We start from the raw sequence: 27252 nt of genomic DNA, 5'->3' as shown, positions 1-27252 counted from the left end.
AGATGAAGTTCAACGTGGATAAGTGTAAAGTGATGCATGTCGGTAACAAAAATCTCATGCACGAATACAGGATGTCCAGGGCGGTACTTGGAGAGACCTCCCAGGAAAGAGACTTGGGAGTTCTGATTGACAAGTCGATGAAGCCGTCCACACAATGTGCGGCGGCAGCAAAAAGTGCAAACAGAATGCTAGGAATGATAAAGAAGGGGATCACGAACAGATCAGAGAAGGTTATCATGCCGCTGTACCGGGCCATGGTACGCCCTCACCTGGACTACTGCGTCCAGCATTGGTCGCCATACCTGAAGAAGAACACGGTACTACTCGAAAGGGTCCAGAGAAGAGCGACTAAGATGGTTAAGGGGCTGGAGGAGCTGCCATATAGCGAAAGATTAGAGAAACTGGGCCTCTTCTCTCTCGAACAGAGGAGATTGAGAGGGGACATGATCGAAACATTCAAGGTACTGAAGGGGATAGACTTAGTAGATAAGGACAGGTTGTTCACCCTCTCCAAGGTAGAGAGAACAAGAGGGGACTCTCTAAAGTTGAAAGGGGATAGATTCCGTACAAACGTAAGGAAGTTCTTCTTCACCCAGAGAGTGGTAGAAAGCTGGAACGCTCTTCCAGAGGCTGTTATAGGGGAAAACACCCTCCAAGAATTCAAGACAGTTTCTGTTGAACAAGAACGTGCGCTAGTAGGGCTAGTCTCAGTTAGGCTGCTGGTCTTAGACCGGAGGGCCTCCGCTTGAGCAGACTGCTGGGCATGATGGACCACTGGTCTGACTCAGCAGTGGCAATTCTTATGTTCTTATGGTCTATATATCCTTTTGAGTTACAGCCTGCACAAATGAACACATTATCCTCTAAGTTTTCACCAAGGATTTAAACGTTATTTCCCTTTTTCTGCTGGTTAGTGGTTATGCCTCTTCTGTCCAGAACTACTGTAATAAATTGTGCATGTTACTGGGGTTTTCGGGATCAAACAAGTGATTAAAACTGAAGAATAGATCTGAATTGAAAGTTTAAAGTTAACTGTGTTTAATAATTATTAACAAGGTTATCATTAGGCAGTGGGTGAAATAGAATTGAAAACAGCACAGTCAAGTATTGAATAGCTGTTTTTAAGCACTAGGGCATACATGGTTAGTATTTTTTTTTTTTTTTTTGTATATTTTATAAATCTTTGTGTGCAAAACTTTCTCATTTTCAGTTTGTGTACACTGACTTTACAATGTGCCTTTTCAAATAATATTAAAACAAGAGAGCACTCCTTGGAGCTAACAACCAGAAGACTGAAAATAAATTGAAGGAAATATTTTTTCCATGCAGTGCATAATTAAGCTATTGAATCTTGCAAAGGATGCAGTCAAAGTAACTAACATAGATGCTGATGCCACAGCAAAATGTCAATGTATGTTTCTGTCTGCCCGGTGCAGAAAGGGTTTTCAACAGAATCGACACCATGAGTGAAGTAACCAGCACATAGCTTATTCAAATCATTGGTAATGTGGCTATTAGCTATTTTACCCCAGTGTAGAGTAGTATATAGATTTTAAGGTTAGCACGATGCAGAATCTTGAACAGCAGTTTTGAGAAAGCATAGGAAGGTTAACTCACTCTTCTGTAGTGGTGTCTGATGAGTTAATGCAGATTTCTTCTTTTTGCTGTGAGCATAACATTACCTGCAACTTTTTAAGACAGATGGAAAGTAGAAGGTTCTGTACACAGGTTTGAGGAGAAAATAATTTGCATCTCTGCGTGTGCTGGAATGTTGCTTTACAAATACTTATTCATAGAACATTCCAGCATGAGCGCAGATGTGTGACAATATGTTTCTTTTGCTTAAGCATGTACACAATACTAGTTGCCCTTGGTCCTGAACCTTGTACATTTGCATCTGATTAGCTTACTGCGTCTGACTTCAGCATTATGTATGTGATAAAAGCTGTGAGCTCAGCCATCACCTTCATGACTTTCTGCCTCTGCCCCAGAGTGAGATTCAAAAGAGGTTTTTGCAAGTTGGAGGAGAAGTCCATTAAAAAAAAAATGATTAGTTAGATGCATTTGGGGAAAACATTTATTTCTTGAAATTAGCTTTTAGGAGTGGATGTACTTTTTGGGATCTATTTGGAGACAGGGTGCCAGGCTCAATGAATCTTGGTCTGACTCAGCATAACTGTTCTTAACCCTTTAATCGGTACATGGTGAAAACGGCTGCTTTACGTAATTTTGGGGCTCCTTTTACTAAGCTGCAATAGCGTTTTTAGCGCATGCAGAATTTTAGCGCGCGCTAAACCCACGTAGAACTAACACCAGATCAATGCTGGCGTTGGTGTCTAGCGTACGCGGCAATTCAGCGCACGCTAAAACCGCTATCGCAGCTTAGTAAAAGGAGCGCTCAATGTTGAACAAGAACAGCAGTGCCAAATAACAGGCATTTGGAGATGCAGACCTCCCATAAGATCCACAGTAGACACATGTTGCTTCAGAGCAACAATGCCAAATAAATGGTTAAATTGTATAAGTCGAGTAGTCACGGAGGACGTATTGAGATATTGTTCCTTTAGCTCTCTGAGTTTTATATCTTTGGCAAATAGAAGTGTTGTGGAAATTGTTGGGAAGCAAAGACGTGGCTGAGCCCTTTCGTGGTGTGGTGGGCTCAGGTTTGGATCATTCAGATGCTGAATAAGAAGCAAAGGATCCTTCACTTTTAGAGGATTTAGGAGCCATCTCGATAAAGATCTTGTATAGTGCAGGTTATTGTTGTTTTTTTCACATGTAGGCTGATTTGTTCAATGATTTTACAGAGCGCTGATAAGAGTGATTGCCTCACACGCCCATACTAGTGGTGATTACATGACTTCCCCAGATTCATTCATTGTTGCTGGCATCAATTTGCAGATGACACCAAACTCTACCGCAGGGTTGAAACCATGGAAGACTGCGAAGATCTGCAAAGGGACCTAACGACGCTAGAAGAATGGGCCAAGAAATGGCAAATGAACTTTAACGTAGGGAAATGCAAGGTCATGCATGTAGGGAAAAAGAACCCGATGTTCAGCTACAAAATGGGGGGATCACTGCTAGGGGTAAGTAACCTTGAAGGAGACCTGGGAGTGATGGTAGACACATCTTTGAAGGCATCGGCACAGTGCGCCACAGCCTCAAGGAAAGCAAACAAAATGTTGGGTATCATTAAGAAGGGTATCACGACCAGGACAAAGGAGGTCATCCTGCCACTTAATCGTGCAATGGTGCGACCGCATCTGGAGTACTGTGTCCAGTACTGGTCGCCGTACCTCAAGAAGGACATGGCGGTACTTGAGGGAGTCCAGAGAAGAGCAACTAAACTGATAAGGGGTATGGAAAACCTCTCATATACTGACAGACTGAAAAAGCTGGGGCTGTTCTCCCTAGAAAAGCGGAGACTTAGAGGAGACATGATAGAAACCTTCAAGATCCTGAAGGGTATAGAAAAGGTAGACAGGGACAGATTTTTCAGATTATGGGGAACCACAAGTACAAGGGGACACTCAGAGAAATTAAAAGGGGACAGATTTAGAACAAATGCCAGAAAGTTCTTTTTCACCCAGAGGGTGGTGGATACATGGAACGCGCTTCCGGAGGCTGTGATAGGCCGGAGCACATTACAAGGCTTCAAAGAAGGTTTGGATAGGTTCCTAGAGGATAAAGGAATTGAGGGGTACAGATAGGAGTAGCGGTAGGTTATAGGGATAGTCTGGGACCATTGCTCAGGCAATGGGCCTGATGGGCCACCGCGGGAGCGGACCGCTGGGCGAGATGGACCTCTGGTCTGCCTCAGCGGAGGCAACTTCTTATGTTCTTATGCCTAACCAACTGAGCATGTGATAGAAGGATGTTGTAAGTGGTAGGAGTCTGATCAGCAAACAAGACTCTTGATGCCACATCAAAGGCAGACAAGATACAAATGATGTCTTTTAATAGAAGTCCATTTAAATCCAAAAGCAGCTGCTGCAGTTTTTTTAAGAACATAAGAATTGCCACTGCTGGGTCAGACTAGTGGTCCATCATAGAAAACATAGAAACATAGAAGACGACGGCAGAAAAGAGCTACAGCCCATCAAGTCTGCCCACTCTGCTTACCCACCCCCTGTCTATGCCCTAATGACCCAATTTCCTTATCTTGACCCTCGTAGGGATCCCACATGGGTATCCCATTTATTCTTCAAGTCTAGCACGCTGTCTGCCTCGATCACCTGCACTGGAAGCTTGTTCCAATGATCAACCACTCTCTCTGTGAAGAAATACTTTCTGGTGTCACCATGAAATTTTCCGCCCCTGAGTTTGAGCGGGTGCCCTCTTGTGGCCGAGGGTCCCTTGAGAAAGAAAATATCATCTTCCACTTCGACACGTCCCGTGAGGTACTTAAATGTTTCGATCATGTCTCCCCTCTCCCTATGTTCCTCAAGAGTGTAGAGCTGCAATTTGTTCAGTCTCTCTTCATACAAGAGACCCTTGAGCCCCGAGATAATCCTGGTGGCCGTCCGCTGAACCGATTCAATTCTGCGCACATCTTTACTGTAATGTGGCCTCCAGAATTGCACACAGTACTCCAGATGAGGTCTCACCATGGTCCTGTACAACGACATTATGACTTCAGGCTTTCGGCTGACAAAACTTCTATTGATACAACCCAATATCTGCCTTGCCTTAGATGAAGCCTTCTCCACTTGATTGGCAGTTTTCATGTCTGCACTGATGATTACTCCTAAATCTCGTTCTGCTGAAGTCCTAGTTAAAGTTTCTCCGTTCAAGAAGTACGTCCTGCATGGATTTCCGCTTCCGAGGTGCATGACCTTACATTTCTTAGCATTGAAGCCTAGCTGCCAGGTTGAGGACCAACTTTCCAATGTAAGCAGGTCCTGCACCATATAATTCTGTAAAGTGCATTCACTTACTATATTACATAGTTTGGCGTCATCGGCGAATAGTGTTATTTTACCTTGAAGCCCTTGAGTCAGATCCCCTATGAATATGTTGAAAAGGAGTGGACCCAGGACCGAGCCCTGCGGCACTCCACTGGTCACTTCCGATGTTTTAGAGAGGGTACCATTAACCACCACCCTCTGAAGTCTGCCACTCAGCCAATCATTGACCCATGCAGTTAGTGTCTCTCCTAACCCCATCAATTCCATCTTGCTTAGCAGCCTGCGGTGTGGGACACTGTCAAAAGCTTTACTGAAGTCCAGGTACACGACGTCCAAAGACTCTCCCAAGTCCAACTTTCTTGTTACCCAGTCAAAGAAGCTGATGAGATTGGATTGGCAGGACCTACCCTTGGTGAATCCATGCTGACTGGGATCCCGAAGATTCCCTTCATTCAAGATCGTGTCCAATTTGCTTTTAATTAGTGTTTCCATGAGTTTGCACGCTATTGATGTGAGACTCACCGGTCTATAATTCGCAGCCTCTGCCCTGCAACCCTTTTTATGCAGAGGAACGACATTAGCTAATTTCCAGTCCAGGGGAACTTTCCCCTTACTTAGGGAGAGATTGAATAGCTCAGCCAACGGTTTCGCCAGGATATCGCTCAATTCTCTGAGCACTCTTGGGTGCAAATTGTCTGGTCCCATGGCTTTGTTCACCTTGAGTCTTGCCAGTTCACTGTAAACTTCACCTGGTGTGAACTCAAAATTCTGAAACGGGTCTTCTGTGCTTTGTGTTGCCTTCAACTGCGGACCGTGTCCCGGTGCCTCACAGGTGAAGACTGAGCAGAAGTATTCATTCAGTAGTTCAGCTTTATCGGAATCTGCTTCCACGTAACTTCTGTCCGGTCTTCTAAGGCATACTATCCCGCCTGTGTTCCTTTTTCTGTCACTAATATACCTGAAGAAGGATTTGTCCCCCTTTTTAATGTTTTTTGCCAGAATTTCTTCCACTCTAAGTTTTGCCTCCCTAACTGCCATTTTGACCGCTGTAGACCTGGTCCTATATTCTACCTTTGCCTCTCTTTTCTCTGTGCGCTTGTAGGAGAGAAATGCTTTTTTCTTCTCCTTAATGAGGTGCGAGATCTCCGCGGTGAACCATTGGGGTTTATTGTTTCTTTGTCGTTTATTTACTGATTTTATGAAGCGGCTAGTTGCTTCATGTATGGTTGATTTCAGTGTTAACCACTTTGCTTCTACATCATCGGTCTCCGCTTGGTCCTGCAGCATCCGATGCACGAAATCTCCCATGCGTGCGAAGTCTGTGCCCCGGAAATTGAGTACCTTTGTTTTCGTGTTTGATCTAGGGAAGCCTTTCCTAAGGTTGAACCATACTATGTTGTGGTCGCTGGAGGCTAGCGTATCTCCTACTGAGACGTCTGAGACGCTTTCCCCGTTGGTGAGTACCAGGTCGAGGATCGCCTGGGCCCTAGTGGGCTCGGTTACCATTTGTTTGAGACGTGCCCAGCAGTCTGCTCACGCGGCGGCCCTTTGGTCAAAGACCAAATTCAGTTGCCAGTTGTCTAAGATGTGTTAGGTTTTTACATATTTTTGATATTAGCAATTTAAGGATGTTGTTCCTTCTAGCTGAACAGCCTGTTTTAAGGCAAGTCTCAAGATTAATTTAGAGAATGACACAGGGACACAGTTCCCTGTTCCCATGGGCTCTGTCCTAGACCCCATCTCTACAACATCCCCACAGGCTCTAGTCCCATCCCTGTGGGCTTTGTCCCTGTCCCGTGGATATCTGCAGGTACCCATCCTCATGATTCTAAAGTTGATGTATAATAAGATAAATTTACTTCTAAAATGTAATATTAATGGATTCTTAAGACTGTACATGTATAAGTAGTTTCTGCTACTTTTATCATCCAAATCAATTGACTGTCATGGCTTAACAGGTTATACTAGGTAATATATATCATTTTTAGAAGCATGAACCCACTGCATTCATTACTTAAAAAAAAAATTCACACTGATTAAACTGCAGGAAATTCACTGGAAGATTACATAAAATTAATCTATACCGTATCTTAAATAGAGGCTGTTGGGGCTTCTGAACAGTGTGGGTGGTGAAAGTATATGCTGTGTCTTAAAAAAAGAAGTCTTGTCAGATGTCAGAGCAGAAGTAAGAGGGGGTGGTTTGGGCAGAAGGAGCTGTAAAGAAATGTTAACTTCCTTTCAAAATGGCAGCGCGTTTGCAGAGGGGTAGACAGTTATTTTCTCTCAAAATTCACATGCAGGGGTCAAATTAATACAGATTTGTGTGTTTTTCAAACAGTTTTCTGTGTCCTATTACTCACAAAAATGCTTAGGATGATTCAAATGTACAGTTCAAGATAAATTTATTTATTTATTTGATTGGCCGGTCCTATTCAATACTAGTCTTTAAGCCCATTACATTAACGGGTGCTAGAATAGATGTGTCTGTCTGTCTTTCTTTCTCTCTCCTTTTACACTGTCTGCCTTTCTTTCTGTCTCTCTCCTTGGCTGCTATATTTCTTTCTTTCTGCACTCAAGCCCAACAATTGTCCCTTTCTATTCCTTCCCTCCTTCCTTCATATGTCCTTACTGCCCCCAGTGCCTCCTTCCTATGTCCTTAGTGCCCCTTTCTATGTCTTTAGTACCTCCTTCCCATGTCCTTAGTGCCCCTTCCTATGTCCTTACTGCCCCTAGTGCCTCCTTCCTATGTCCTTAGTGTCCCTTCCTATGTCCTTAGTGTCCCTTCCTATGTCCTTAGTGTCCCCAGTGCCTCCTTCCCATGTCCTTAATGCTCCAGTACCTCCTTCCCATGTCCTTAGTGCCTCCTTCCCATGTCTTTAGTGCCCCTTCCCATGTCTTTAGTGCCCTAGTGCCTCTAGAAAATATCATCTATATAAACCAAGAAGAGTGCTCAAAAACAAAAGCATTAATAGTAGGATGAATAGATACAATATTAAATGTATAAAACAAACATGTATGGTAGCATAACAGCTTAAAAGATGCAAAAACAATTACATTTAATAACAGTTACATACAGAGCAAACACAAGCAGAAAAAGCACATGAAAGGGTCACCTAACAATCAAGTGAAAATATCAGGACAAAAATAAAAAGTTCAATCAGGTAAAAAGGAAGAAGGAAGAATGAGTTAAGAAGAATGTTCATGACTCTGATTTAGAACTGCCACTCTTGCTTGTGGGCTTCTTGACTGTGAACTTCTGCTGTATCCGTGGTGGTCCCTTACCTTACATCAAAGACTTTAGTATACAGGATTTTCAGTCCTAGGATTCTAAGGACTTTGTTTCTTTCTTTGTTTATTTTTGGACTTGTTTTGCTTTCAGGACATTTGCTTTAAACTTTTTTTGTTCTGATTTTGTCTGAACTTGTTTTCACTTTTTACCTGATTGAACTTTTTATTTTTGCACGATATTTTCACTTGATTGTTAGGTGACCCTTTCATGTGCTTTTTCTGCTTGTGTTTGCTCTGTATGTAACTGTTATTGAATGTAATCGTTTTTGCATCTTTTAAGCTGTTATGCTACCATACATGTTTGTTTTATACATTTAATATTGTATCTATTCATCCTACTATTAATGCTTTTGTTTTTGAGCACTCTTCTTGGTTTATATAGATGATATTTTCTAGATTTAATAGTGTTCAAAGGGTGGAAACTTTTGCTATTGGGATCCCTTTTTCATTCATGATCATGAAGCTTACAATTTTTGCTAGTGGGGCTTGAGTCTTTTATATATCTTTACTTCCAAATTTTTAAAAACCATAAAAGAATGCCTAACCAAATAACCAAGTAAGGGTAAAAATAAAGCAATAAATGTACACTGATTGAGTAGCAATAATAATAATAATAATTTTTTTATTCTTGTATACCGCCATACCCAAAAAGTTCTAGGCGGTTCACATTCATTAATTACAGTCCGCGGTGATACACGGATTTACAATATATTGACAAAATTACAAATTTACACAAATTACAAAATATTGACAAAATTACAAATTTACAGAGTTGTAACGAAGTTACAGAACTGTCAAAACTACAAAATTACAGAATTGTAACAAAAAATTACAAGCGATGAAGAGGGGGGGGCGAGAGGAAAAAACTATAGCTGAGATTTAGCAGGGGTAGTGGTAAGACAGAAGGAAGGGTTGGTACGCGCTAGCGAGTGTGAGATCAAGTGTGGAGGGGGGGAGAGTGGGAAGGGGGAGAAGCCGGTGGCAAATGGGATTGAGATCCCTGTTCACGGAAGAGGTGCGTTTTGAGGAGTTTTCTAAAACTAAGGTAAGAGGGGGCCTCAAGTATTATTTGGGCAAGCCAAGGGTTCAGCTTAGCCGCCTGGTAAGCAAAGGTTTTGTTGAGAAATCTATTGAAGTGGCATAATTTTATGGGTGGGAAGGTGAACAGCTGGGTTCTACGTGATTTCTTGTTGGTGAGATTCAGCGTGAAATGGTGATTGAGGTAACTCGGTAATAAGCCAAAAACTGTTTTGTAGCAGAAGCAGGCGAATTTGAATATGACTCTGGATTCGAAAGGGAGCCAGTGCAGTTGGTGGTAGAAAGGCGTGATGTGGTCCCATTTGTTCAGGCCGAATATGAGGCGGACGGCAGTGTTCTGGATCAATTTTAGTCTCCTCATGGTTTTCTTTGTGGAGCACAAGTAAATGACATTGCAATAGTCTAGTACACTGAGCACGGAGGATTGTACCAATAAGCGGAAAGAGGAGTCTTCAAAGTATTTTTTTATGGTGCGCAGTTTCCAGAGCACTGAGAAGCATTTCTTGACAGTGAGATCGGTGTGATTTTCTAGCGATAGATGTTTGTCTAGAGTGACTCCCAGTATTTTTATTGTTTGTTCGAGGGGGAAGACCAGACCTTTCACCTGGATTGTGGAGTCTTTGATTTTGTCATTGGGGGAGGCTAGGAAGAATTTTGTTTTGTCCGGGTTTAGTTTTAATCTGTAGGATAGCATCCAGAGTTCTAACTGATTGAGTATGCTTGTGATGTAGGCTAGAAGTTCTGAGGAGAAAGTGGAGAGTGGGATGATTATTGTGATGTCATCTGCGTAGATGAAGAAGTTGAGTTTGAGGTTGTGAAGGAGATTACCCAGGGAGGCGAGGTAGATATTGAATAGGGTGGGGGATAGGGGGTAGCCTTGTGGCACCCCGCAGGAGTTGACCCAGCTAGGTGAGGAAGAGTCGTTTTTAAGTACTCTGTAGGATCTGTTTTGTAGGAATCCGCGAAACCAATTGAGGACTTGATCGGAGATGCCTATGTGGGACAGGCATTCGAGAAGAATGTTGTGGTCTACTAGGTCGAATGCACTGCTCAAGTCGAGTTGGAGTATCAAGGCGCTGGAGCCTCGGCTGAAAAGGGTGTGCAAGTGGTCAATTAAGGCTGCTATGATGGTTTCGGTGCTGTGGTCTGTTCGAAAGCCCGATTGATTGTCACATAGTATGTTGAATTTATCCAGATAGGCGGAGAGCTCAGCTTTTACTACCCCTTCAGCTATTTTGGTGAAAAGAGGGATGCTAGCGATTGGTCGGTAATTAGAAGGCCTTATTGGGTACTCTTAGGAACTGCTAAAATGGCAGTGTCCAAACTAAGAGCACACCGAGACCCTAGGAATCACTCATTTTATTAATTTCTATGTAGTTAATGCAACTTCCAATCAGAATACAAGCTTGGAAGGAACTCACCAATCACATCCCAGATACAAAGAAAATACGTGATAGTCAATATTTGCCCTAACTACGTAAGTGGAAAAAAGCTATGTTTTTATAAACAGACATGTTATTCTCTTTAACCTGTCTAAACAACTTTTGGAAGAAACAATATTCTAGGTCAGCCTGGTCTCTTCAGTCTGTGTTTTAGTCAGTTTCCCTAGGAACAATGATGACACAGTTATGGCATGCCATAGGGTCCCCTTTGTCAGCATTAGCAAAGGTTACAAACATGTACACTGAGGCCTGCTGACCTTATTACATGTGTATTATTCTATTGCAAGCAGCTATCTAAACTTGGACACTTGCTAAAACTCATGATAATCAAGTAATATTATTGTATTGTAACTCTGTTTATTACTTGTATATTATGTCTTGTTTCTGAAGACACTGAGTGTTTGCTTCTCTGATACAGATAAAATTGCTCTGAGCAAGCAATGTCCTGTCTCAAAAATAAAATATTAAGTATTGTGCTATAATATGTGTTCTGTCCCTCTAACACATCTTCTAATGCCCTCCTAAGTCTCTCAGGTGTATCAAACAAAGGGTGTTGCACATATAAGAGGGTACCCCATCCCCCTTTCTCAGAGAAATCAAAACCCTCATCGAGAGAAGGGTGGAAGATGAAAGCGGGAGAAAGTGAAGGCTCAAATGAAAAAAAACAATCAAAACCTGTAGTGTCTGTCAGTCCATCTGCACTGAACGATGCACATGAGAGAATAAAGATAAGGAAGAAGTGCTCTAAAGCTCTGCAGCCCAAAGAAATGTGAGAAGAGAAGAAAGTCCACTAATAGGCATATTACATATTGAATTCCCTAATGCAAGATTCGGATCTTCAAAAGAGAGGGTGATTTTAAACAGCACATGTTGTTCACATGTGCGTGTGAGGTTTTCAGCCCATATAAATTGCAGCCAGTTTTCAAAAGGAAATAATCCACTTTGTTTCAGTTTGAAAATTATCAGGGGCAGTCAATGCACTCTAATGGGGTAATTTTATAGTTCATTTATGGCTTGTAAAACATGGTTTGCTCTGGGAAAATGGCTGTGGCAAAATTACACATAGTTCTAGAGGCATAAAAATATGCATTCTGACAACAGTGTTTTGTGCACTGGTGTTTGGGGGACGATTTTTAAATTTTGAGCATAGCTGTGGTGCAATGGAAGGTATGTGCATATTCTCCAGGATTGAATTAGACACACCAGCTGGGTGGTGGCATCTGACAGTATTAGGAGAGATCAGTTCTCACAGAGCTCAGAATTACTATAAAATTCTGAGAATGCACAGTCCTTCCCATGGAAAGTAGTCTACAAAAGTCTCCTCATTCTTCCTGCTTATGAGTATATTTCTTTCACAGAGCTTCTAGGCTTTCTACTTCAGTTATTGCTTCCAGATTCCTTACATATTTAAGAGAAAATGGCTGTGCACAGTCAACTGATGTACATTATGCTGGTACTCTCGTTTTTGGGAGGGAAAGTAAAGTTGATATAAAAAAAAAAAAAAAGTCTATTGAACCAACCCTTCAACAGTTTTGGAAGATGAAAACGGAGCTTTTACCCATTGAGCCACTGCAGCTTCAACCCTTCAACAGTTTTCTGCTCTTGAGGTAGAGCCTCATTATCCCCTTGAAAAGCAAAACGTCTACTGCATATTGAGCTTATTTGTCTAAAAAGAAGTTATATTACTTTTTCAAGTTGAGTCCAACAATCCTAATTATAGTTCTTTCCTAGACAATAAAGCCAGTTCCATGTCAGAGATTAAGAGTTTTATTCTAGATGTTTCTTAATCTTGAAGTCAGGTGAACTGCAACTAATTCTAGACCTTAGGGCTCTCAGCCTGTTCCATACAAGCACCATTCCCGTTGCGCTCTCCTCTTTAAAATAGAAGGGACAGAGTTCTCTAAATCTCAAGGATGCCTATGGTCATATATTTATCCTAGCTATAGAAAATACCATTGCTTTACACTTTGAGCCATTCGTTACCAATACAAAGTCATCTCCATGAGACTTTTGTTAGCTCACAAACTATTCAACAAATTCTGTAGTAGCAATCCACTTAATGGAGTCTGGTTTTTCCTTATTGCAGAACGTATGCAGGTAAGGCTAGTCTCAGGGTACTGGTCTTTGACCTAAGGGCTGCCATGGGAGCGGATTGCTGGGCACGATGGACCACTGATCTGACCCAGCAGCGGCAATTCTTATGTTCATACTACTACTATTAATTATTTCTATAGCGCTACCAGATGAGATAAGATGAGACCCCCATTTTTGGGCCCTTTTTTTGGTCCAAACATCTATTCTTAAATTCGAGTATATAGGACATATTTTTATCATGCTTTGTAAACTTTGTTTTGCCATCTTTGTCCCAGGTACATTAAATAGATTGTGAGCCCACCGGGTCAGACAGGGAGAAATGCTTGAGTACATGAATAAATTCACGTAAGCCGTTCTGAGCTCCCCTGGGAGAACAATATAGAAAATTGAATGAATGAATAATGTTCCAGAATGAAATCCTTTGGTATTCTGACTCGTTTGGCTCACATCATGAATCAAACAAAACAGAAAAGAAAGCTTAACCTTTCCATGTCTAAACATGTTTATTTGACTAGAAACAGTTAATGGAATTTTCCAGTGGTCTGCCCAAATGTGGTATTACCCTTTCAATCTCAAAGCAGATTGGTCATTTGTAACTAGCTGCTTAGAAAATGTTTCTTTAGTGTAATAAATAGCTTGGAAATTTTCTGCTTTGAAACCATACCAGGTGCGTTCTAGGATGTATTGTGCTCATGTTAATTAAGCTGTCTCACATGAATTGCTTAATTATTGCATCATTTGCATGTTAGACATATTTGACTTTCCTGTGCAGGAAACTTCAGTGTTAAGTGGTGAAGGCTTTTGAACTGAATATTGTGCTGTAGAAGAAAATATCTGGTCAAAACCTTTTCCCTTGGTCTATAATTTACCATCCATGTTTTTAGTGGACTCTAGTTTTTTGGATTTAAAAGCCAAATATATGGTAATAGCACTAGAAGAGAGACATCGGAAGCTGTTTAAGTAGCAGCTGCATTTGCAATATGTTTCTAGTAAAAAGGGATATTTGAAACCTGTTGCTGGTAAATAGTTGTGCGGAACACTACATTGTTTTTTGTTGAGATGATTTGGAGATCACTGCCATGTTTTCGACTTCCAGCCTAGGGGTAGGGTGGGGCAGGGGGGTGTTCTCTCTATCTGCCAGGGATGGGGATGGATAGAGACATGCTCATGGCCTTAAGGGGAGGAGGGAGTTATTCACTGTGCAATGCGAGCACCTGGTGGGAAAGTTCTGGAAGGAGGCCTGGTACATGGCCTTTAGCCAAGAACTGTTAGTGCACTGACAGGGTTAAAGTAAATTGAAAGGGGATGTAAAATACAGGGGAAAAAATCCAAGGGTGTTTACAAATGAAGGGTTGTGGTGCCAAATGCAATCTCTTCTTCCAGTTTGAGCTGGAAGCCTAAAGAAGCAGGTGAAAACTGCCAAGGGGGGAAAAAAAGCTGGATAATTTAAAGATTTCTGTAGTGGTGGGTGGCAGGTGAGGGGAAAGAATATACTACAGTAACATAACATAGTAATATAGTAGATGACAGCAGATAAAGACCCGAATGGTCCATCCAGTCTGCCTAACCTGATTCAATTTAATTTTTTTTTTCTTCTTAGCTTTTTCTGCAGTATAAATGCCTAACTGTTTGTTTTTTAATCAATTTTACAGGTGATAATAAACAGCACAATCACGCCTAATATGACTTTCACTAAAACATCGCAGAAGTTTGGCCAATGGGCAGACAGTAGAGCAAACACAGTATTTGGTTTGGGCTTTGCCTCTGAGCAGCAGTTATCCAAGGTAATGAATCATCTTAAAATTGCCTTAGCTTCTGTGTTCACGGGTCTACGACAGTTGGTAGGATGACAATTTGGTAGAACAAACTGCTAGGTGGTTTTTTGTTTTTTTTAAGTGAATTTAATAATGTGTTTGGTCAATTTATAATTCAAAACAGATTGTAAGCAACAAAACTGCATGCTTCAAAACACCTAACAAACACAATACTTCCTCAAAAGTTGATTGTAATACCTAGTTTTTTTTTAAAAAAGGGAATTTGATAATACATTTCTTAATAATAATTTCATAATGTTATATTTTATATATAATGTACTGTGTTTTGTGGTGTAAATTTGCTTTGTTCTTACCTCTTATTGTAAACCTCACTGAACCACGAGGTATTGCTGTATTTCAATTTATTATTATTTATATAATGTTTAATTCAAGACAAAATGTAAGCAACAAAACCTACCAATTGCCATATCCTAACAATGGGGGACCCAAAAGTTCCGCCCCAGACGCTGCCCAAACTCCTATAATAATAGTATTAATTGTAATGCCATTTCTTCCACTGATTTTTCATATACAGTACATACAATATAATCCTACTAATACATAATGGTAACCACAAAATTAAACTACACAAAGCACACTCTTTATCCCCTTCCCACCCCCGCACAGTATTTCTTCTCCTCTGTCCTCCATCCGCATCATCTTTTACCCCTGCCCACCAGCCCCATACCCACCATTTCTCTTTGTATCACCTCTCTCTAAGACAATGACTCATCTCTCTCTCCATTGCCTCCACCTCCATGTCCAAGATTCCTCCCACTTGCATCCCTTTCCATTTGTCCTAGTGTTCTCTCTCCACCACCACATTTCTACCCCTCACCTCTGTCTTCCTCCTGTATCTGTACCTCACTCCTCTCCCACCACCACGTCCAAGAATTCTCTACTGCGGCAAGGAGGCCAAGTTCCTGGAGGCGCAAGGGGATTGCTTCCTGGAACAAATGGTAAAAGAGCCGACAAGAGGCAACGCCACCTTGGACTTGGTCCTAAATGGCCTCACGGGTCCGACAAAAGAAGTAGAAGACACGGTCCTGCTGGGGACGAGCGATCACAATGTGATAAACTTTAAACTTGACATCGGGAAAGGGAAACGTGCCAAAACCTTAACCACAACCTTAAACTTTAAAAAGGGTAAATACGATCGCATGAGAGCCATGGTAGAACAACGACTCAAGAAAAAAGGTGGACAAACTTGAAACGGTAGATCAGGCATGGGACCTACTGAAAAATACTATCACAGAAGCACAAAACCTCTATATTCCGCAGATTGCCAAAGAACAGAGAACAAAAGGCAAAGGAGAACCGGCATGGCTTACCAGACAGGTGAAGGAAGCCATAAAAGAAAAGAAGGACTCTTTCAAAAAATGGAAACCGATGAAAACAACCGAAGCTTGGAACAAACATAAAGATGATCAGAAGAAATGTCACAAGGCGGTGAGGGACGCCAAAAAGGATTATGAGGAAAAAATAGCTTAAGAGGCCAAAAACTTCAAGCCCTTCTTTAGATATGTGAAAGGGAAAAAACCCGCAAAAGAGGCAGTGGGACCCCTGGACGACCAGGGAAGAAAGGGGTACGTACATCAAGGAAAATAAACAAATTGCAGACAAACTAAATTCCTTCTTTGCGTCATCTTTACGAAAGAGGACACCGCAACAATACCAGAAGCAGTGAAAGTGTTTAGAGGAGTAATAGAAGACAGCCTCACCACAGTTGAAGTGGCCTTGGACCAGATATACTACCAGATCGACAAACTTAAAAGTGACAAATCCCCTGGACCGGATGGAATTACCCTCCGAGAGTCTTAAAACAATTGAAGGTTGAAATCGGAGAGTTATTGCAAAAACTTGCCAACCTGACAATCAGAACTGGACAGATACCGGACGATTGGAAGATAGCGAACGTCACACCAATTTTCAAAAAAGGATCAAGAGGAGAACCGGGCAACTACAGACCTGTGAGCCTTATGTCTGTCCCTGGAAAGATGGTTGAGCACTCATCAAAAATAGCATAGTCCGGCACTTGGATACACACGACTTGATGAAACCCAGTCAACATGGCTTCAGGAAAGGGAAATCATGTTTAACGAATTTACTTCAATTTTGCTACATCTCTATCGGGACAATTGCTAACCCACATTTATTCCTGTTTATATCAGTATCTTGCAAACATTTTCAAGCTCCGGCACACGAAACTCAGGGCCACATCTGCAGGACCTCTGGGCATGTATAGATGTCAATGCGAGGACATCACACACATGTGTGATGTCATCACATCTGTGCATGTGCGGAGGCCCTCCAAACAGGGCCTTGAGCTTGCTAACCTTGAAATTACTATGCAAGGGGGGGGAGTGAGGAGAGGCGCCAGCTGACTTCCTACAGGACATACCTCTTGTGGCACACACGGAATCTCACAATGGCAAAAGTTTGCGATACACTGGCATGAACGACTATTTCAGAAAATTGCAAGCCATGGAATCGAGGGTGAAATACTTATGTGAATTAAAAACTGGCTGGAGCATAGGAAACAGAGAGTGGGGGTAAATGGACAATACTCGGACTGGAAGAGTGTCACCAGCGGGGTGCCGCAGGGCTTGGTGCTTGGACCCGTGCTCTTCAACATCTTTATAAACGATCTGGACATCGGTATGTCGAGTGAGGAGATTAAGTTTGTGGATGATACAAAGTTATTCAGAGTAGTGAAGACACAGGGGGATTGCGAAGATCTACAAAGAGACATAATCAAGCTTGAGAAATGGGCAGCGACCTGGCAAATGAGGTTCAACGTGGATAAGTGCAAAGTGATGCATGTCGGTAACAAAAATCTCATGCATGAATAAAGGATGTCCGGGGCGATACTTGGAGAGACCTCCCAGGAAAGAGACTTGGGAGTTCTGATCGACAAGTCGATGAAGCCATCTGTACAATGTGCCGCGGCGGCAAAAAGGGCAAACAGAATGATAAAGAAGGGGATCAGAGAAGGTTATCATGCTGTTGTACTGGGCCATGGTGCGTCCTCACTTGGAGTACTGCGTCCAGCATTGGTCACCGTACATGAAGAAAGACACAGTACTACTTGAAAGGGTCCAGAGAAGAGCGACTAAAATGGTTAAGGGGCTGGAGGAGTTGCCATACAGTGAGAGATTAGAAAAACTGGGCCTCTTCTCCCTTGAAAAGAGGAGACATGATCGAAACGTTAAAAATACTGAAGGGAATAGACTTAGTAGATAAAGACAGACTGTTCACACTCTCCAAGGTAGGGAGAACGAGAGGGCACTCTCTAAAGTTGAAAGGGGATAGATTCCGTAGAAACATAAGGAAGTTCTTCTTCACACAGAGAGAGGTGGAGAGCTGGAATGCTCTTCCAGAGTCTGTTGTAGGGGAAAACACCCTCCAGGGTTTCAAGACTAAGCTGGACAAGTTCCTTCTAAACTGGGATGTACACAGGTGAGGCTGGACTCATTTTAGAGCACTGGTCTTTGACCCGGGGGCAGCCGCGAGAGTGGACTGCTAGGCACGATGAACCACTGGTCTGACCCAGCAGCAGTAATTCTTATGTTCTTAAGCTGGCTTCTGCCTTTTGTTTATTTGCTTGTTAGATACCTCATTTTGAGGTGGGGGGGGGGGCAACAAATGAGAAAAATAGTAGCTTACCATGAAAGTATTATCACCAGACATACCAATAACCAAAGAAATGCAATTAAAAAAATAACAGATTGATATTTTAATGAAGATGTTACAACCTGGTATTTTTGAGGAGCATTTAGATTAGTTCTAACACATTTTTCTTTTCCTTGATCTGAATTTATAGAAAGATCTATGTTTACATATTCAAAAAATTATTTATATTATTGTTCATATTTTATTTCATACTTTTTTATATAGGCAAATAAAAAAAAAATTCATGCACTGCCTCAAAGTACAGTATATGTGAATTGTTCATTACACTAAGTTGCAATTTTCCAGCCTTATCCAGTTAAAGCAATATGTATGTAGATTAAGAATGTTAATGCTCTATGATATTTTTCTGACTAGGAAAGTAAAAAAAAAAGGATAAATATGTTCTTCATATAACAGATAAATGTCACACATAATGTCAGCAAATGTTCTTTCTGCATTTGTCAGTTTGCAGAAAAATTCCAAGAAGTGAAGGAAGCTGCCAGACTAGCAAGAGACAAATCTCAAGAGAAAATAGAGACCTCAAGCAATCATTCCCAAGTAAGTCATTGATTTTTATGAAGATAAGATGAAAGGGCTTAGGAGCAGATCTTGTGAAAATATCTATTTCTAGCTGATAGCTTGAAATATGGGAAAATAAAAATTTGCTAACGTTATATTACCTCCTAGCTAGTTTCATGATGCTAGGATTTATCATTTGCTCTTGTGGCTTCTAGTCAATAACTGGTTCCTAGTGCTATGAGCCCCCATTCACAACTACCAGGGCTTTTAACCCTATCAATTTCACCTCCCCGTCAATGCGCGGAAGAAGTGACCTGTTTTATAAAGTTAACATATGAATGTACTTGCTTTGTAAACCAGACTCCTAGAATAATCCTCAATGGTGCACAAAGTTTCACCTGCCCCAAGGCAGATGCATCTTTCTGCATATTCCCCTTTAATCAATATTCAGTTGACTGCAGTTGGCATGTTTTTAAGCTCAGACTGTGACCAGTTAATTTTACCTCTGGATATTCCGTGCCAGGCCATGTCCAGACACTGACATTGAATATCCAAATTTGACCTGATAGGTGCTGACCATTGAGACTTTGCGGGTCCCAGACAACAATATTCAGCTGGGACCTGAATAACAGCTAGGACCTACATAAGATGATATCTATCTCCACTAGCATAGTAAGGGGGTCACCAGCACCTCTCCGCCACCTCCTATGCCACGGCTTATGCCTTCCCTTCCTTTACCTCTTTAAATCTTTGCTAGCACAAGCAATTTCTCCAGCCTGCTGCTCACGCCAGCCTGGCTCCCCTCTGAAATTACTTCCTGGTCATGGGGCCAGGAAGTGATGTCAGAGGGAAAGCCAATATCAGGGAGCTATATATTTTTACTGCTTTTGATTTTGTAAATTGTTTAAACTTGGTATTTCTAAAATTTGATGCTATATCAAATGCTTGACATAAGCATAAACATTCATTGTCTTTGACTTTTATATGACTGTACTATTATTTTATAATGTTCTACCCTGTCTTAAGGGTTTATCTTTATATTTTGGATTACTGATTTGCTTTTATATATTTTGTGCATTTAATGCTGATTTATTTTAATAGGGGCTATGTCATTTGGTAAGTAATTAAGTAAAAGGAAATAAATGTATCTGTGAAGACTCATACTTCACTAGTAAGGGACAAGGGGATTTTTAGGCTCCCCCTTACATGAAATGGTGTGACCAAAGCTTCTAGATGAAGAATGGGATCCCATGAGGTCATGTACTAAGGGGCTTATTTTTAAAAAAAGAAAAACGTCCAAAAAGTGGCATAAAGTAGCAGACGGACCTTTTTCTCTCCAAACCTTCAAAATTGCTATTTTCAAAACCTGTTTTCTAGACAGATTTCTTTTCTGTTTGTCTAAATCTCAAGGGGATGTGGTACAGTAGTGTGGGTGAGACTAAGATGAGCTTTGGATGCTTTTCTGCTATGATCAAACATTTTAGAAAATGTCCAGGGCACAATTTGGATGTTTGGGGCTTGACCTGTTGTTATTTTAAAAATAAATAAGTGCCAAAAAGGTACCCAAATTAACCAGATGACCACTGGAGGGATGGAAGTATGACCTCCCCCCCACACACATTTCCCCAGTGGTCACTAACCCCCTACCACCACACAAAGATGCGAATGAAACAGTATATATATGCCTTTGTACCAGCTGCAGATGTTACGGCCAATCCTATTAGAGCAGCAAGCAAGTCTTTGGAGTAGCCTGGTGGCCAGTGCAGTGGTCTACAGGGAAGGGGACCCTGGCCCATATCCTACTCTAACTACTATGCTTGTGGTGGAGAGTGTGAGCCTACCAAAACCCACCCAAATCCCACATATAGGTGCCATCGGTAGGCATAAGGGCTATTGTTGTGGTGTACAGTTGGGTCTAGTAGGTTTTGCATAGGTTTTGGAGGGCTCACCATAAGGGGTTTATGGAAATGCTGATTATCAATTCAAATGACTTGTTTTATGCATTTTTCATGTGGACATTTTATTTTTTCAAAAATGACCACTAAGGGTGAATGTGTCTAGAAAGGTCAGTTTTTTGGGGGGGAAAAAAAGAATGGATGTTTTGCAGTTTTGAAAATGACGATTTTCTCTATCCAATTTTTTGATGCACTTCACAAAACATCCAAACTGAGACGTCATATCAGAAATGCCCCTCAAAATGATTTTAGAGTATTCTTATCATTGGAAAATGTCATTACCTTCAAAGGATGTAATTAACTGTTTGTGATATATGCCACAGGAATCTGGGCGTGATACCCCATCTTCAACTCGGGCATCAAGCGTGAATGGAACGGATGATGAAAAGGCATCTCATGGTGAACCTCCTGATGACCATCTGAAAAACGAGAATGATAAGTTGAAAACTGCATTAGCCCAAAGGTTTGTGCAGCATTTTACACTTGGACCATTCGCATTCTAGAAGGGTCTAAGTAATAAGGTAGCAAAGTTCATTACAGCAAAAAATATGTATTTTGATATTTATAATCCAGTTATTTTTCTTGTCGGAAAACATCTTGGACAGTTATAGAATCACAGCCTAACTGTCTACTAACCTAAAGGCCTGGAATGGTTCATTTTCAGCAGAGGCCCTTCCTACCTGCGTGTGGTGACTGGAGATCACTTCGGGGAGATCGTTGCAGGAGGCGGGACCATTGGAGGCATGGTTGATCCTTTCTATTCCTTTTTTACATATTACTTTAATTCATTTAGATATCATTTACATAGATGGTGCTCCTATCTGTAAAGTTAGGAATTTCTATGAAATATTCTGCATGCTTCTCTCCTCTCCTTCCTGCCCTCCAAAGTCCTCCCTACCCTCTTCTAACCCCTTCCTCTGTAATGTCGCCTAGAGCTTGTATAGGTATGTGCGACGCAAAAATGGAAGAAATAAATAAATAATGTGAACCAATGCAAAGCTATGCACATTGGGAAAAATAACCCAAATCATAGTTACCTGATGCTAGGGTCCACCTTGGGGGTTAGCGCCCAATAAAGAGATCTGAAACCTTCCGCCCAGTGTGCAGCAGCAGCAGCCAAAAAAACAATCAGAATGCTAGGAATTATTTAAAAAAAGAGATGGTTAACATGACTAAGAATGATATAATGCCTTTGTTTCACTCCATGATGCAAGTTCACCTTGAGTATTGCATTCATTTCTGGTCATCTTATCTCAATAAAGATATAATGGAACTAGAAGAGGTTCAAAGAGCAACAAAGATGATAAAGGGATGGAACTCCTCTTGTATGAGGAAAGGCTAAAGAGGTTAAAGTTATTCATCTTGGAAAAGAGACAACAGAGGAGAGATATGATTGAAGTCTGTAAAATCCTGAGTGTTGTAGAACGGGTACAAGTGGATCGATTTTTGTACTCCATCAAAAATTACAAAGACTAAGGGACACTCAATGACGTTACAGGGAAATACTTTTAAAAACCAATAGGAGGAAATATTTTTTCACTTGGGGAATAGTTAAGCTCTGGAATACATTGCCAGAGGTTGTGGTAAGAGCTGTTTGAATATACCTGGTTTTAAGAAAGGTTTGGACAATTTCCTGGAGGAAAAATCCGTGGAGGGGCATAATCAAAAGAAACGTCTAAGTCCGTTTTGGGCCTAAGTTGCTAGTTGGCCAAAGTCAGCAATATATAAAGTCCATTCTTGAAAAATACGTCCAAAATATTTTGTTTTTTCGAGAGTCATCTAACTGTATGTCCAGCTGTTTTATCACCCAGACCGCTAAGTCGTCTATCTTTATATCCCATTCTCGTCCAAAAATTAGTCCAAGTCAAAAACACCTAAAAAAATACCTTTTGGACGTGGGAGGGGCCAGCAAAGTAATGGACTAGACACTTAGACATGGTAACAGAGTAGTGGGGCACCTTACAAAAAGGGTGCCACATAAACATCTCACTATAACTCCCTTATAGGTTATGGTGAGCCCCCCAAGACCTACTAGACCCACCTGTCTACCACCCAATAGTCCTCATGGCTGCAGGTGGCATCTATATGGCAGTACAGTGGGTTTGGGGGTGCACATGTTCCACCTTAAATTCAGTGGTTAGAGTAGCTTATGGGCCTGGGTCCTCCTCTCTGTGATTTACTAGCCCACCCCCCACATTACTTAAAGCCACCTCTGTACTGCTCTACTAGGCTTTGCTATGCCAGATTTTGATGTTCTGGAGGCAGGTTTGTATGTTTTTATTCTGATTTTTAGGGGGGGTGGTCAGTGATCACTGGGGCAGTGTGTGGGGGTCTGCACTATGTGTCTGCAGTGCTTATCTGGTCACTTGGGACACCTTTTTGGCACGTAGACCTGGTTTTACATGGCCTAAGTCACAGCGTACAAGTTCCGTCCAAGCAGCCTCGTTAAACTTTCGGTTATACTTGCAGTACAACTAAGTTTAGATCAGCCCAAGTCCCGTCCTCACCACTCTTCCTAAAATGCTCCTTTTAGCTCTGGTCGTATAGCAGCACTGAAAAGGCCTAAGTCGTTTTTAGATACGTCTAATACCCGGTTTGATTATCAGCTTGTCTTACTGATCATCCAAGTGCCGATTTAGGCTGGTTTTTAGATGTATTTCCATTTCGATTATGAGCCCCATAGTCTATTACTGAGATAGATATGGTGGAAGCCATTGCTTGCCCTGGGATCAGTAGCATGTAATGTTATTTTGGGATCACAATATACGACACCAAGCGAATCTAAAAGTAGAAGAAAGGAAAGCTATTTTAGATCTAAAATAGGATGCCTCTATCACCATCAAAAAGGCAGGCAAAGGAGGTGCCGTGGTGCTTTTAGATAAGAGGTGTATGAAAAATTGGGTTTAAATCCCATGAATCGTTTACAGTCGTTTATAAGTGTCGCCTTTATATACAGCTTTTAATAAGTGTGGTTCACTTTTAAATCTTACACATAATTTGTGGAGTAGGTGGCTGTAAGAAGCTCGATGAAAGAAACTGTAACACCTGCCAATAGCTGCATCAATTTTTTTTATTGATCAGCGCAGGAATCTGAGAGCTTCTTACTATAGTGTTATGTCACACTTTCAAGACAATTGTGTGAAAAAGTCCATTGTTTGGTTTATAAATGTTGGGGACTTTTCTGCCATTGCTTTCAGAGTTGTTTTTCATTAGCTCATGGACTTCTCAACAAAGAAGCAAGGAATGTTCATAAATCTCATCTTGCCTGAAGTTCTCAAAAATTAAAACTTAAGTTTCCCTCTCACAGTGGTAAAAACTTAACCTTTAAGAGATTTAGTTATTCTTTTGCCGTTAAATTAACTAAATTCTGGAATGCTTTACCACTTACTTTAAGAAGTTTAGGTTCTTTTGCTTTATTCCGGAAAGTTCATAAAACATTTTTGTTTGCTAAACATTTTGGAAGTTAACTATTTCAGTCTACTTTTTCTTGTCAAATCTATGTATTATGACTCGGTCTATAAAACTTAGTTTTAGCTTAGTTTAGTTTAGAATGCCACAGTAGGTAAGGACATACGTCTGTGAATTAAATAATCCTGTGCTACTAATTCATTTTAAAAATGTTATTTTTGTGCTCAAGGTTTCCTCCCTTCCCTGGGTGCCTTTACTTTCCTCTACTACCCCCACCCCCACACCAACCCATTGACCTTCAAGCTCCCCTCCCTTTCTGCCACTTTCTCTTCCTGTCAACTTGTAAGTCTATGAGTGGAAGAGGCTCTCGGGGCTTCTGATTGGTCCAGTGCATAGGAGTCGGCTCTGTGGGTGCTGTAGGTGCTTGAGCACCCCCAATATTGAACAAATTTACTGACTGTATCCAGGGAGAGGTAACTTCCATTGAGTTTAGCACCCCCAATAATTTGTAAAAGTTGGCTCCTATGGTCCAGTAGTAGCAGTCTGTAAGCTCGGGGCTTGAACAAGCATACTCGCAGGCTTTGCCTTCCCTCGTGCATGGGCTTCCTAACTTAGAAAGTGGAAGCAATACTCACTAGCAGCTGCCACCACTGCCTCTAGTCTTCAGACCTGCCTTAACAGATTTTCTTAGTTTATGAACGATGATGTGAGAGGGGTGGCAGTAACAGGGAGGAAACTGGAGCTCTGTGCCCCTTTTTCAGGCTGACCCTGGAGCAGCTGCCCTGCTCAACATTTCCTAGTTATGCTGCTGGATGCAAGCTTCATTTTTAGAGCACACAGATACTTCCCTCATGCCTTCTCAGAATTTCAGCTGCAGGGTCTATCACAGCGCTTCCTAAACAGTGAGTCAGGGCCTAGGTGAGCTCTCCATAGGTGCATCATTATTCTGAACCTCCAGGGAGTTGCACAGTTTTATTTATTATTATTAATAGTATTATTTTAGTATTTATATACCACTTTTAACCCAAGTGGTTTTCATTCAGGTACTGAACCACTGCGCCACACACTCCCCATAAGAAGCACTGGTCTATCAGTTTTAAATGCAATTCAATTAAGGACTAGTAGAAGGAATATGCGGGAAGTATAAAATGGTTTACACCGCACTTCACTTGACCTGAATATATTCAAATTGCAGAATAGATGGAATGGCTTTTCAAAGAATGCTTTCACTTTTTCTTTGCACCTTAGCTTTAAAACATGGGTCTTTTTGTATTGTATGCAAGTGGTATGAAGCTACGAATTGTTCTCATTCTGAATTCATTTCCCCTTTCAGCTCTATGAATGTAAAGAAATGGGAAAATGAACTGCAGACTCTAAGGGAAAGCAACGCTCGGTTGTCAGTCGCACTACAGGAATCGGCTGCCAGTGTGGAACAGTGGAAACTCCAGTTCCTAGCATGTAAAGAGGAAAACGATCAACTCAGGAATAAGGTGACAAAAGAGAGAAATAGCCTTTATTCTGAGGAATAATATTTTTAAAAAGCCATTTCCTGAAATAAGTTGCAAATGTACCCCACCCCCTTTTACAAAATCATAGCGCGGTTTTTAGCACTTGCTGCAGCGGTAACAACTCTAACACTCAGAGACTTCCTATGAGTGTCAGAGCTGTTACCGCTGAAGTCAGCGCCAAAAACCACGTTATGGTTTTGTAAAAGTGTGTGTGTGGGGGGGAGGTTAAGTGTAAAAGGATGCAAGTATATATGTGGAAGAATTTAAAACATGAATGCTTTCCCCCATTAAAATAGACATTCACAGATATCAAGCCTAGAAGAACTAGAAAAGAATGGATTTTTGAACATGTGCAAAATATGCAAAAGTGAATCCCAAATGTATGAATTTGCAGCTTTGAATATATGAAAATACTGTAAAACATCAAAAAATTTTAAATCATTTATTTCAGTCTCATGGGAACAGGCTGACCAATAAAAAAATAAATTGCTGTAGTGGGAGTTTTCTTGATTCTCCCTCCCCACCAATTCTTAATAGACTTTGTCAGCATAGCCTTTTTTAATACATCTTGTGCTATGTGATCTGACAAACTTATTTTAGTCTGCGCTCCATACAACAGATCTATATACAGGTGCAATGAATCCTTGCCGTGAACAGCTTACAGTCTAAGAGGGTATTTGAGATGGTTTGAGGATCTGACAACCTTGCCAAGTTCACAGCAAGTGGCCGGCTGAAGTAGCGCCTGGAAATCAGACTTTCTGGCTCCTAGCCTGCTTCCTTTCTCAGATAACCAGTAGCAAGTTTAAATATCTATTTGAGAATGTGCATAGAAACATAGAAAGATGACGGCAGAAAAGGGCTATAGCCCATCAAGCCCACTCTACTGACCCACCCCTTTAAGTCTACTGACCCCCTTTAAGACTACTACCATTCTACTGACCCACCCCTTTAAGTCTATACCCTAGTGACCCTATTCCTTGACTTGATCCTCATAGGGATCCCACATAGGTATCCCATTTATTCTTAAAGTCTGGGATGCTGCTGGCCTCGATCACCTGCACTGAAAGCTTGTTCCAATGATCAATCACTCTTTCCGTGAAGAAGTACTTCCTGGCGTCTCCATGAAATTTACCTCCCCTGAGTTTGAACGGATGCCCTCTTGTCCTTTGAGAAAGAAAATATCATCTTCATAGAAACATAGAAAGATGATGGCAGAAAAGGGCTATAGCCCATCAAGTCTGCCCACATATGTATACTTTGGACACACGATTAGGCATAGAGCAAAATAGATAAGCATTAGTACCAGATTTCAAAGCTCCAATCTTCACATCTATCCAGGTTGCCTGTAGAACCAGATTTTATCAATAGTCTATTAATTCCCCACTGTCCATCTAAAACATTTCATTCTATGACACAAAACCTTCTTGCGATTCCATCTCTAAAGCAAATTAACACAATCTATAATAATAATCCTCTAAGCGCGCATGCGCACTTAGGAGATGTGGGGACCTGACATGTGCTGTGTCCGTCCATGGTGGCGCCTTGAGGCGCATGCGTCACAGCACAGCCGGTGATTCCCCCTCCCGCCCTCACTCACAGCCAAA

The 27252-nt window shown here is 41.4% G+C and overlaps 1 protein-coding gene across 3 annotated transcripts in view; it reads left to right on the top strand.

The window, feature by feature from the left end:
- HOMER2 (homer scaffold protein 2) overlaps positions 1–27252 on the top strand; it is a 119605-nt gene that overhangs the window by 73169 nt on the left and 19184 nt on the right. For all 3 annotated transcript variants that reach the window (XM_033920506.1, XM_033920507.1, XM_033920508.1), the window contains 4 exons: positions 14425–14556; positions 18724–18816; positions 21056–21195; positions 25474–25630. In XM_033920506.1, coding sequence (XP_033776397.1) covers positions 14425–14556; positions 18724–18816; positions 21056–21195; positions 25474–25630 — 522 coding nt within the window. The remainder of the gene's footprint in view (positions 1–14424; positions 14557–18723; positions 18817–21055; positions 21196–25473; positions 25631–27252) is intronic.

The sequence above is a fragment of the Geotrypetes seraphini genome, chromosome 14 (genome assembly GCF_902459505.1).
Source record: "Geotrypetes seraphini chromosome 14, aGeoSer1.1, whole genome shotgun sequence".
In the NCBI taxonomy this organism is placed as follows: Eukaryota; Metazoa; Chordata; class Amphibia; order Gymnophiona; family Dermophiidae; genus Geotrypetes; species Geotrypetes seraphini.
This window is presented reverse-complemented; position numbering and strand designations above follow the sequence as displayed.